The sequence below is a fragment of the Cottoperca gobio genome, chromosome 4, assembly GCF_900634415.1.
Source record: "Cottoperca gobio chromosome 4, fCotGob3.1, whole genome shotgun sequence".
NCBI classification, from domain to species: Eukaryota; Metazoa; Chordata; class Actinopteri; order Perciformes; family Bovichtidae; genus Cottoperca; species Cottoperca gobio.
Genome location: NC_041358.1, coordinates 20740481 through 20752588, shown reverse-complemented (window position 1 = coordinate 20752588; position 12108 = coordinate 20740481). Strand labels below are relative to the sequence as shown.

At 35.0% G+C, this 12108-nt stretch overlaps 1 protein-coding gene across 6 annotated transcripts; it reads left to right on the top strand.

Moving 5' to 3' along the window:
- The first annotated feature begins 4484 nt into the window (after positions 1–4484).
- On the top strand, positions 4485–9845 carry nmu (neuromedin U). Of its 6 annotated transcripts, none has more exons than XM_029429949.1 (9): positions 4485–4690; positions 5953–6008; positions 6537–6584; positions 6702–6755; positions 6951–6980; positions 8173–8216; positions 8813–8866; positions 8960–9002; positions 9621–9845. In XM_029429949.1, the coding sequence occupies exons 1-8, from the start codon at positions 4564–4566 to the stop codon at positions 8982–8984; spliced, it is 438 nt and encodes a 145-aa protein (XP_029285809.1). In that variant the 5' UTR covers positions 4485–4563; the 3' UTR covers positions 8985–9002; positions 9621–9845. The 6 variants fall into 6 exon arrangements, with proteins under 6 accessions (XP_029285809.1, XP_029285808.1, XP_029285807.1 ...); XM_029429948.1 differs by having other exon boundaries at positions 6537–6593; positions 9624–9845; XM_029429947.1 differs by having other exon boundaries at positions 6537–6593.
- Positions 9846–12108: the final 2263 nt, after the last annotated feature.

Sequence of the window (12108 nt, the reverse complement as noted above, 5' to 3'; positions counted from 1 at the left end):
ATTGAAGTTAATAATCCCTTATTATTAACATGTAATATTAAACCATCAATATCTGGTTTAGTTTGCAGCATGATTTTAATATAGAATATTCTGAGATAATCTAAAGAGATTATTTTTCTATTTCTATTTCCATCACTTTTAGATTTATGAAGCCACATTTTCAGAGAGATTTATTGGATTCAAACCACATTACCATTTCATGCACAAGATGGAAACATAATTAAAAACCAATGTTTCACTGCAGTCTGTGGGATTGCCACATGAGCCACATGCAGCTGTTTACATCGATTGGTTTTCATGATTACTATAATTTGGAAATACAATAAACTCAAAGGCTTGTTACTTTTTATAAGGTTAACTAATAGTCTTTGTGAGAGGATATGACTTGTTAATATCTTACTCTCCCTACTAATTTTCCTGTTGTTTCCAATCACAAACATTAATCAAAGCATGCAGATAAACATGCTTTATGTAAGAGACGGCTGTGTTGTGTTGGGTCTGATTCTGTGCTGTATTTCATGAAACTGCTTAAAGAAAAAGCTTTTCTGGTGGAGAGTCTGATGAGAATTTCAACATGGCGGTCACATGTCTCCTTAAAATGCTAGAGGTCGGTTCGCTTAGCTTAGCACAATGAATGGAAACAGCTAGCCTGGTGTAAACTAGGAATTTATGTTTTTACACTTAAGTTTTTGAACAGATTAAATAATCAAAATGCGTTTTACTTAGAAAAGGTGTTGGCAAGTGTATTCTGTTACCTTTGGACATAGCCAGGCTAGCTGTTTCCACCTGTTTCCAGTGTTTATGCTAAACAACAATTAGCATAATTAATATTTAATTGACACAGGAGGGGTATACATTTCTATTTCAACTCTCTGCTTGAAAGCGAATAAGTGTGTTTCCCAAAATGTTGAACGAGAAAATAAACCTAAAACAATCATCACATTTGTTCAAATGCAAGTAGTCTACGTGTGAATTACATACTGAGCTAATTCAACTTCAGATTTCTTGCATAGCCTTATAGCAATTGATTTCTGACTCTGTCCTTGATCGTAGTTTAGAATTAAAGCACAATAAAGACTCTAATCTGCGATGTGGCTTCAAGATGTGATGGTGTGTGAATCACTGACAATAACCTTCCATCAATACCTTTGTGTTTCCCCTCAAACAAACCAATTACAGCAGTACATGCAAATGCCATTCAGCTTCATATTAAAAGAAAACTCTTTAAAGGGCACGACATTTCAGGATCTCTAAAGAATGTTGGAACAGGGGGGATCTTTTTCTAGAGCTTTCAGGAGACAAGAAAAACATCAGTCTTTAGATGTAGAAATGATGCATGACCTACACACAGAAACCATGCACATGCTACGTCATTGTCCACACTTAGATTGTGAAGCACTCTGTAAAGTCTGTTTCAATATGAGCGCTTTAAATATATCTGATGTTTAATAATTGAGATATCGCCATGATGATGGTTTACAGGTAGACCTATGATGAAATAAAGGTTTGGGCGCTACAAATAGCCACAGCTATTATTTTAAAGTTATTAATTAGTTATGTATCTGTATATGTGTTAGGATATTCATTGTTCTTCAAGTAGGCTATTGTCCTTTTCCTTTTAAACAACATGTATTCAGCTTTAATTCAAAGGAGGACATTGATTGTAAAGAACAAATTATTTACCATGAACGATTCTACTCAAGTTTAAAAAACCTCACACAAAGGCCTCCCATATTATGTAGATGAAACTCGCGAAAGGGGGTGGGGGGATTCCCCCCTGGCCATCCTTGGTGGCACCACTGCGTGCGCATGGTTCAGCGATGATTGAGATTTATGAAGCAGAATCAGGTGTTGGTGCAGCTTTAATACATCTGACAGAAAGAATGAATATTCTTATTTCTGTCTTCGTACGTCGTTTTATCCATCTGTTACCAAAGCAACATTGATGTTATCAAACAAAGTTTCATTTCACCTCAAAGGGACTCAAGAATTAGACAAAGCTGCAAAAACAATAAGCTATATCTTGTCGTCCTGTTTCTGTGCTTGCCCACTGACCTCCACTGGTGAGTCTTAATTCATAATAATAAGGAAAAAGTGGGATATTATAGAGGATAGAAAGATTAGTGTAGGAGGATGACAAGGGTGGGGATGAGTGTGATGACTCCCTGGAATTGCTCAATTATCAGTGCACTCATTTCGTTGCTGCTCATGATCTCAAACAAAGTAACATCAGATTTCAAAAGACAAAGCCTTGAGATTGCTTTTAGCTAGGAAAGGCGCTTTACAAATAACATTTATTATTATTATTATTATTATTATTATTATTATTATTATTATTATTATTATTATTATTATTATTATTATTATTATTATCTGTGATGAGAGCAGAACTGTTGTTTGAGTGTGTTTTTACAGCAATCTGCCATTAACATTATTATCTTTCTCATCTTTTTGCTTTCATGGCAGGCAATTAAGGAGATGAATCAAGATATTATATTGTCTTTTTAAACAATATTTATTTGTGCATGCAAGCAAATAAATATGCCAATCCAGGACCACAATTCAAAAGTGTCACATATTATTCTGGGTACAAAATCTTAATGGAATATTTACATAAATCTTTTACTGAATAAAGCAGGACAGTGGTGTTATTGTATTATGTCTTCTGGTTTATTGTAACAGTTCAACATTAATTACATTGCCTGGTAATAGTTATACCCTCACACAAGCAGCTTCTCAAAGACCAAATTACCTTTAGCTATCATTTAGTAATGATCTACGTATAATGAGTCTCTCAAATAATGAAGGTGATTTAATTTGACATAATAGTGTGAATGCATGAAGAATTGAACAAAAGTTGAAAATGGAGGCATATTTCATAGAATTATACTTAATGGTACATTTACATAATTTACCTGACTAGTAATGTACAAAGCCTTGAGTTGAACACATTCCTACCATAATAATATTTTTAATAATAGTACATTTAAACAAATGTTTGGTCAGGGTAAATTCATCATGGCTGTTTATCAGTAACACCATTAAGTCCATTATTGGTTCATTTTCATATGCATGAAACAAATATACCACCATGGTGGATGACAGCATATATAGGAAGTGTTATAATATGATTCTGAAAATGTAACAAATCTGATAATACAAGAATCAGCACCAACATTGTTTGATGTATCTGAATATTTGTAGTAGACTTTGATCATTACAATGTAGCCCAAGCGTGAAATAAAATAAATAAATAACATTGTCTATCACACATGTGAGGTGAGAACAGATATTAATACTAATGACCACATGAACAAAAAAAACCTAGAGCCAATTCAAGATTTTATTTAAATAAAACTAAAGCTCTCGTTAAGAGCAAGAAAGTTCTCAGATTGCACTTTGTGTATATTAAATAATTGATTTTATTGGTTTATAAAGCTCTGAATGGTTTCTGATCTTCTGTTATGTTATGATCCGTCCAACCTGTACAGTCATGTAGGACAGACCTGCTTACCGTCTGCTCCAGAGTCAAAACCAGACATGGAAAAGCACCACTCAGTCTTTTTGCATTAAACAGAAACAACTCTCAGTTCTTTAACTGTAAACCAAGGCTCAAAACGTTGGCACTATTTTAATTTTCTCTTTTTAAAATCCCATTTATATGTATTGTTTAATTGTGCATTAATTTGTATAATATATTTTATAATACACTTTGAATTGTTATGTTGTTGAAAGGTGCTATAGAAATGAACTTGCCTTGCCTTACAGTAGACAGTAAAGCCTAAAAAAGAAGTAAAATAGTGATGACAGCAGATCATCTGAGAGTAAATTACATAAGAGTTACATATGTATAGGTGTATGGTTGCTGCCCACATATGCACTTTACAACATCAACAGAAAAATAGGGCTACAGTACTGTAAGTGCAAAAACGGCCTTACCTTATGAAGTTGTTAAAATATCCTCAAATAACATCCATACATTACAATATAATGCAATCCAGAAAAACAAACTAGCCACAAAAAATATGACAGACTTGTAGAAAGATCTCTCAAACAAAGCTCAACCACAGATATATAATAACAAATATATAGTGCCATCATAAACATATAGAAATACAAGTATTGTAAATATATATACAGGTAGTGTAAGTTAATGTAAACAAATGTAAAGTCATGTGCAATAAACAACAGTAAAAGCAGTGTTATATTTATTTAGTATATAGTAATATTTAGATATTTATTTCTAACATTGCTTGATCATTTCCTAAAAGACACCTGCTTAAGTTCACACTTTGCCTTCACTTTGAATTTTCTATCACTCCATCACCGCTCATACCTCCCTGAAGCTTTTACGTTCAGCCAACCTGTTGATCATATCTCATAACTTTTTACGCGCGCGGGGCTCTAATGACGCAGTCAAGTGTCAGCGCGCGAGGGGTGTGTGTGACACGAGCCTTCATATTTCTCTGAACTGAGCTAGAAACTCTCAGAAGAGCAAGAAGTCAAGCGGACGAATCCAAAAAACAGTCAAGAAAGACAACAAATCGCGAGAGATAGAGGGAGATGAGGACCTTCCAGAGCCAAAGTCAGGCTGCGCAGCGCGGAGCCTCCAGCAGCCTGCACAGCCTCAGCAGCACGGCCAGCATCGCCCTCACAGCCCTGCTCATCCTCACCATCCCAGTCTGCACAAGTAAGTCCGATAATTCTGTATTTTTTTAATCTTATCTATTTATTTATTTAATCTTCAACTTTTTTGGCAGATTAAACTCTCTAAAGGTTTTGTACATAATAGCATCTGAGCTTTTTCACCAGAGGGATGATCTATCTATCTATCTATCTATCTATCTATCTATCTATCTATCTATCTATCTATCTATCTATCTATCTATCTATCTATCTATCTATCTATCTATCTATCTATCTATCTATCTATCTATCTATCTTATCTATTATCTTATCGATCTTATCTATCTATCTATCTATCTATCTATCTATCTATCTATCTATCTATCTATCTATCTATCTATCTATCTATCTATCTATCTATCTATCTATCTATCTATCGATCGATCGATCTATCTATCTATCTATCTATCTATCTATCTATCTATCTATCTATCTATCTATCTATCTATCTATCTATCTATCTATCTATCTATCTATCTATCTATCTATCTATCTATCTATCTAGCGATCTATCTATCTATTCATTCAGTCTAAAATTTAATCTGGGAATTTTGGAAAATCATCAACTAAGAAAGCAAAACAAAACCAAAAACAAACGAAAAATTATCGATTAATCTGCCGGTCATTTCTTCTAGATTAGGTCTAAAAATGTCGGAACAAAAGTGAAAAACATCCATCTCAGTTCCTCAAAGTCCAAGGTGATTGAAATGTCTTGTTCTGTCAGTAAAATAAAAAAAGAGAAAAGTAGGACATCCACATATGTGACGATTATCAAAGTAGTTGTCGGTGATTTTTCTGTTGATCATCTAATAGATTAGTCGACTAATCGTTGCAGCTCTTACTGAGATGTAGGTAGATGTAGATTGACAGTCACTTCTTTTCATGATGGCAAAGTGATATGGAAATAAGCTATTGAGATTCAGCATCAGTTTTGGCGCAGTGTTGCTGTACTGTTGACTTATTTTCCAACATGGACTTTAACTCCCTCCCATGTTCTACAGTCAAGCTTTTACCACTGCTGATAAACATCCAATGCAATCATGTCAAAGCAGAAAGTTATACAGGAGATGCTGTTCTTCATCGCAACTCAGCAGAGGCAGTGATAAATGTATACTATTTTTGTCAGATATAAATATTGTATATATTGTGGGGATTATATTAAAGTAGCAATATTAGCTGTTTTATAATAACTGTTTATTTCTGTGTTGTTGTTGTTGTTGTTGTTGTTGTTGTTGTTGTTGTTGTTGTTGTTGTATGAAACAAAAGGTGCTCCAGCAGAACTTCAACAAGCCACAACAGGCCAGAGGCAGATACTCAGCCAGGTATTCAGCATCCTTTTATTCTCTCTTTCTTCTTCATCCTTCCTGTCCACTTTGACATCATGGGAAGAAGTGACTCTCAATCTACATCTACGTACATCACAATGAGAGCTGCAGCGATTAGTCAACTAATCGATTAGACCAGGGGTCTTCAACATTTTTCAGGCCAAGGACCCCCAAACTGATGGAGAGATAGAGCAGGGACCCCCCTACTATATACGTATATTGTATAAAATGGTGTTTTATATTAAACTGGGCCTAGTGCCATGTATAAACATAGCTACTATGTTATTGTGTATTCAATACTAAGCTATTCAATTAATACTGAATGTGTGCATTGCTGACAGAAAGATAATGTCTTAAAAATAATAAAAATATATGGAAAATTGTCTAATCAACCAAAGATTTCGCAACCCCCCCTGCAGTACTTCTGTGGACCCCCTAGGGGTCGCGGACCCCCTGTTGAAGACCTCTGGATTAGACGACGAACAGAAAAATAACCTGTCCGTCATTCTCTGTGATGCTCCACAGATAGACGCTGTGTGCTCATCCTACCTCTCTGCAGACCTGAAGATTTGGGTGAGCGGGGTAGGATTGTGTTTGACTTGTTCTTTTTCTTTCTTTTTGTACATGCATATTACAAGTTTATAGTATATTTATTATTTTTCTAACAGCCGCTCTTCTTTCTGGTATCAGGCATCTGATGTCTTAGGAGAACTCTGTGTCTTGATGCTGTTTCAGAAGTCAAAGGTACTTTATTCTTGATAATCTTTTAGTGAGGAGAGTATGTCACTATACATCAAAACATATTTATTTTCACACACAATTGCATATGAAATGGCACAGTGAAACATTGATTGTCCATCATGTTTGAGTAGCGCTAATACAGTACGAAGATTCACAGAGCGACATCAACTAAATGACTACATTTTGTTGTTTTCTCAGGAGCTGAAAGTGCAAGAAAATAGTAAAAGGGTATGTACATCTTATTTATATCTTCTTATTTTACCAAAATTGGTAAGACTCACAGAGCTTTAAGATTAAACATATAATGACAAATTTGTGTTGGCGTGTTTGTGTGTGTGTTTTCTATGTCATGCACCGTATGTGCAGTTTTTATTTCATTACTTGTCAGAGCGAGCGGTAAGTAAGTTAAAAGATAAATCTGCACTGTTACAGTATGTTGCTTGACCTAAGAAAGCCCCTTGGATTGTTTTACAACGATGTGATCTCACACTTACTACATTAAAAGTGTAGTGAGTGTGATACTTTTCAAATGCCGGAATCTACCTTGTAAGGCAAAAGCACTTCATTCCCCAAATTGAAATGCATGCAGGAGGTACACATTTACCACCACGGATTAGCACTAGTGTATATGTATGCATGAACACAAATACTGCGACCTGGATATGCACACATACACATTCCACTTATACAAAGATGTCAAATGAAATCTTCTCCTTGCACTCGTCTCCCTTGTTCTGTGCTCTGCATGTCAGACTGCATGAGAACTTGGTTTAGGTTTGTCCCCCTCTGTCTGTTGTTCACACTGGACAACACAAATGTCAATCAAGAAACAAGGGGAAAATATCAGAAACATAACATCAACACTCTAAAATGTTGTCTGCAGTTCTTAATTCACACATGAGCATTTTTATGTTGCTAACAATAAAGGAAATGAGATATTAAAGCACATTTTCCTTATTAAATATGATCCTTCTTGATATTTTTATGTCACAGTAGATTCCACAAAAGATTTCTGATCATGTAAAGTCAGTAAACATGATGCAGAGAGATGGTTCTTTGCAGCTGTAATTAAAAAAAGAGTGAAATGTTTACATAGTGTAGCATCAGTGGGAAATACGTTATGATTATTTAAATGCATTGGATATATTTTCCTTTATGTGCATCTAAGCTCATTGAAACCTATAAACCCATAAACCCCCCCAGGATGCACATTGACTTGCCACAACAAACCATATTTCTCTATATGAAATATGAAGCCATGTTGTATTCTGCATTTTTGAGTTGCATGTTTTTGTGTGTTTTGCTTGAGATGAAACAGAGATCATCATTTAGCCTTTGTCGACTCCATGCGGAGCTGTCTGGCTCTATCTGTGTTTGGGTGTTTGTCAGACCCCTCTGTTGCACCCTCTCCTGCCTCTAGTTTCTCAACTCAATACCAGAAGAGAGAGAGGACTCTCAATGCGCGTATGTACCACCCTCGTCAGTTCTCCTTTCACTTTCTTGTTTTGTTGCTTTACAAATAAGTAACTGTTTGCTAAAACAAATAATTTGTTTTTGCAACTAGTGGTGACATGAAACTGGATGAAAATATAGAACGATAAGATGAATAGAAAATGATAAAGTTGCAGTATACACATTGGAAGTAGTGCATTGTGCTTTTGTATAGCAAATGTTGATATTGAAATGTGTGTGTTACATGTTTTCCCCTTCCTGAGCTTACATGTTAATACTGCTGTGTTATGTCGGGCAGCTCTCCTCACTCTCTGTACAACCGCAGTCTACATTAGTTGTTCTTTCCCAAGCTGCGAGCAATTATGGTCTAAAATTAGAGCAGCTGTCGAGTGAACTTTTTCCTCATTGCTATCAAGCGCTGACATTCACAAAGTGGACAAAGAGAAATAGTGTGTGAGAAACGTGAAATGTGTTTGTTTTGGATGTGAATGTTTGAGTGTGTGTGTGTGTGTGTGGTGTTGGAGGAGAGTTGTGGCAATACAGAGAACAATGCCAAATAATACATTCTTCTATTTAAGTTAAATTCTGTTGGTCTTGTGTCTATACAGGCTGAAGTCCAGGGTCCTGGGGGCATCCAGAGCAGAGGTTACTTCCTTTATCGGGTATGAAAGTGTTTATGTCAGTAAATAAAAGAAGGAATGAATTCCCCTTGATAATATGATGAACATTCAAAAAACTTTTGTTTGCACTTACAGCCACGAAATGGAAGACGGTCCTTAGAATATGAGTAAATTAAAGGTAAAACTCTGCTTATTTGGGCAATTCAACATCCATATATACAGTCTGAATTAGACATGTCACAATAACATGTGGAAGCTTAAGCAAAATAAACAAGCTTAGCTCAAGCTAAATGATTAGGGTTAGTTAGTTTGATTTATTTGGGACAATAACATAGTACCAAAAAGATAACTTTCATGTGTGCATAGTTTATAAAGTTGTGGTTTATTCTATGTTAAGAACAGCAATGTTGTATCAGATTTTTACATAATCAAATAGTAGCCAATGTAAAGTTGCTAACTCCCTGACCCAGTTTACATGAAACACAGCTTACACTTTTTTTTAGTTAGTTGTGATTAAACAAATCTTTCCAAACAGCGTGTCACTTTTCTAAAATGCCTATTTTATATACAAATAGCTGTGCTAATTTAACAGTGTTATATTATTTTGAGATATTGGGGGGAAACTGTGTTGTACTTTCAACAGAGGGTCCAAAGAGAATACTAATGCTAGGGAGGACATTTCATAAAAAACACAAGGATCACACCCCTTCACAACCGGTCATTTTCAGAAAGTAATCACGATTGATTTCCTGTCATCATCCCTTCTTGTAATCTAACCATGTGTGTTATTGTGCAGTAGAGTCGCCACCTCTGAAGCTGAGTGTACAGAGGCAACACAGACCCTGAGACCCGAGCCGCTGCACCACGACTGAGTGATCCAGACTTCACCCACAGCCCTCTGCCACTGCTGTATAGTGATGTCTGAATGTACACAAATAATCTGATTAAAATGCTAATCATTTGTTCAGATTTTTATCTTGTGTTATATGTGTATCATTTGCATTAAAACTGCTACAATGTGGTCGGGCCTAGTTGTGTATGTTGATTTGCTACACTTTATGAATAAGAATGTTTCCCTGCACGTGTGAAACAGGTACTGTATGCATGAATGAATGCAGAGACATACAATCTCACATACAAACAAACACAAACGCATATTTTACAGTGACGTAAAACACACACGAGGAATGTTTCAACCAGAATTAAAGCATTATTTGACATTAAATGTTATATTTAAAGAAAGAAAAATTACAGTTTAACACTTTGAATTTTTTTTGAAGTACATTATTAAATTACGGTGTAATTATTATCAATTAACATAAAAATAAAAACTGCACTTTTTAAATGTTGTGTGTCCTCCATGTGTCCTTTATAATAATGCCCGTAAAGTATGAAATCCATAAAACTCTGAACAAACAAAGCTGCTAAAAGAAAAATAATCCATAAATATATATTTAGAATTTTTAAATTACAGATATTCCGAAAAAGACAATCACACCTTTTATTAAATAAACAAATTAAAACATTTTTTTTTATTATTACAACGTTCCTAATTATAAAACTCAAATGCATCATCTCATAGATCCATAATAAAACTACAGTCCCCACAACATTAGGAAATCTCCCAGGAGGAGAACGACAACAACAGATGTGAGCATTGATCTGGATTCATAATGTGATAGTTTTATTTAAATGTATTTATTTTGAATTTACAAATTAATTTTCTTTTTTGCTGTCTTCTTCTTGCAACGTGAATATTTGCTAAATTAAATTGTGTTATTTTTTTACCCTGAACATGTAATTACTGCAATAAACAGCAGATGTCACCATCTTTATACCGTTAAAAATCCAAGGCTGGTTCAATTATATTGAAATACATGAAAGGATAGATGCAAAATGTATGAACAGTAATGCTTTTATATAGTTTACAGTTGGATGTTTTCATTATCCTTTTAAATGATCCATCACATTTACAGGCATGAGAAGAAGATGAATCCGAAAAGGTTTAGATTTGTTGAGTTTATGCCGAGGGGAGATTATTCAACTGATCAGATAAATACATATCGCTTGCAAAGATGACTGATGTTCCAAACAGGTACAGAAAGGTTTAAGAGAGTTAAATTATTAGTATTCTGTGTGTTAGTCTACTCTCAGTATCGGTGCAACATGGCAGGAGTTAAACAGTAAACCACACACCACACTGAATGTGAACATTTTACAGATCTGTTTCTCAATGTCCTCATCAAGATGGAGTACTCACATTTCCAGCCATGAATGTTCATTTCACTACAAACAACAATAAGTGTTTTTACAGTAAAGTTTTCATTAGGTGTTTTTTAGAACAGAATGAGCTATTAAAAATATCACAGGAACACTGCAATTCTCGTTTGGACATGTCAGGCTAACTTCCAAATTGTTTCCTGTGAGCAAACATGTGACTCATATTAAGGGTAAGATTGTTGACTGAAGAATATTGGGTGACAACTGGAGTAACAGAAAAATATTTCTGCCAATTTGGCATCCTTTTAGGGAGATAAGACCACGTGAGTATGAAATCATATAATCATTTGCAGACAGTGTTTATTACTACCAGAAGTAAATAAGTGGGTAATTTTCTCTTTGCTGTCCCAAGTTTGCCTCTGCTGATTTAATGCCACTTGACAAATAACAACCAGTTTGCAAGAGAGGCTTGCAGCAGGAGAAACACCAGATGCTTTCAAATCATTTTCATTGTCAATGAACACAGAGGTGGTTAGTAAAACCTGGGTTTAGATGCTATAAAGTGACAGGACATTATACCATCTGTCCCTGCCTCTTCACAATTGAAAGAATACATGGACAACATAAGGCTAATATACTTTCTAACAGATAAAAAAAAAATACATTTCATTTGCATCGTATGTGACACTTTTTCCAGACACTGCACAATCAAATTCATCCTTTTAATCGCTCCCTGCATCCATGTGGTCAAAGATGGTATTACAGTTTTGTGCTACTTTGGCTGTTGCCATGGTGATGAGCACCACGCTGGAGATGGGAAAATGCAAAAACAATCTGATGGCCAATTAATCCAGATACACTCATCCAAAGAGCAGACAGGAGATCTACACTGTTAAACAACACAGTTTCGCTATCCTGTATTAATTTGTATTCTCATTAAACAAGCAAAAAAAAATTGGGATTCACTAGACAAAAATCTATCTAAAAAATACTACTTTTTAATACTTCTTAATTGTTTTTCAGCCAAGAACCCTTATAAAATAGAGAAGGATAATTTGAAGTGC

Bases quoted from the DNA above. Each gene is read 5' to 3' on its own strand.
- nmu (XM_029429948.1), top strand. From the start codon at position 4,564: ATGAGGACCTTCCAGAGCCAAAGTCAGGCTGCGCAGCGCGGAGCCTCC. The intron at 6,756-6,950 runs GTACTTTATTCT...TTGTTTTCTCAG, and splicing joins TGCTGTTTCAGAAGTCAAAG to GAGCTGAAAGTGCAAGAAAA. The intron at 8,217-8,812 runs GTATGTACCACC...GTGTCTATACAG, and splicing joins AGAGAGGACTCTCAATGCGC to GCTGAAGTCCAGGGTCCTGG.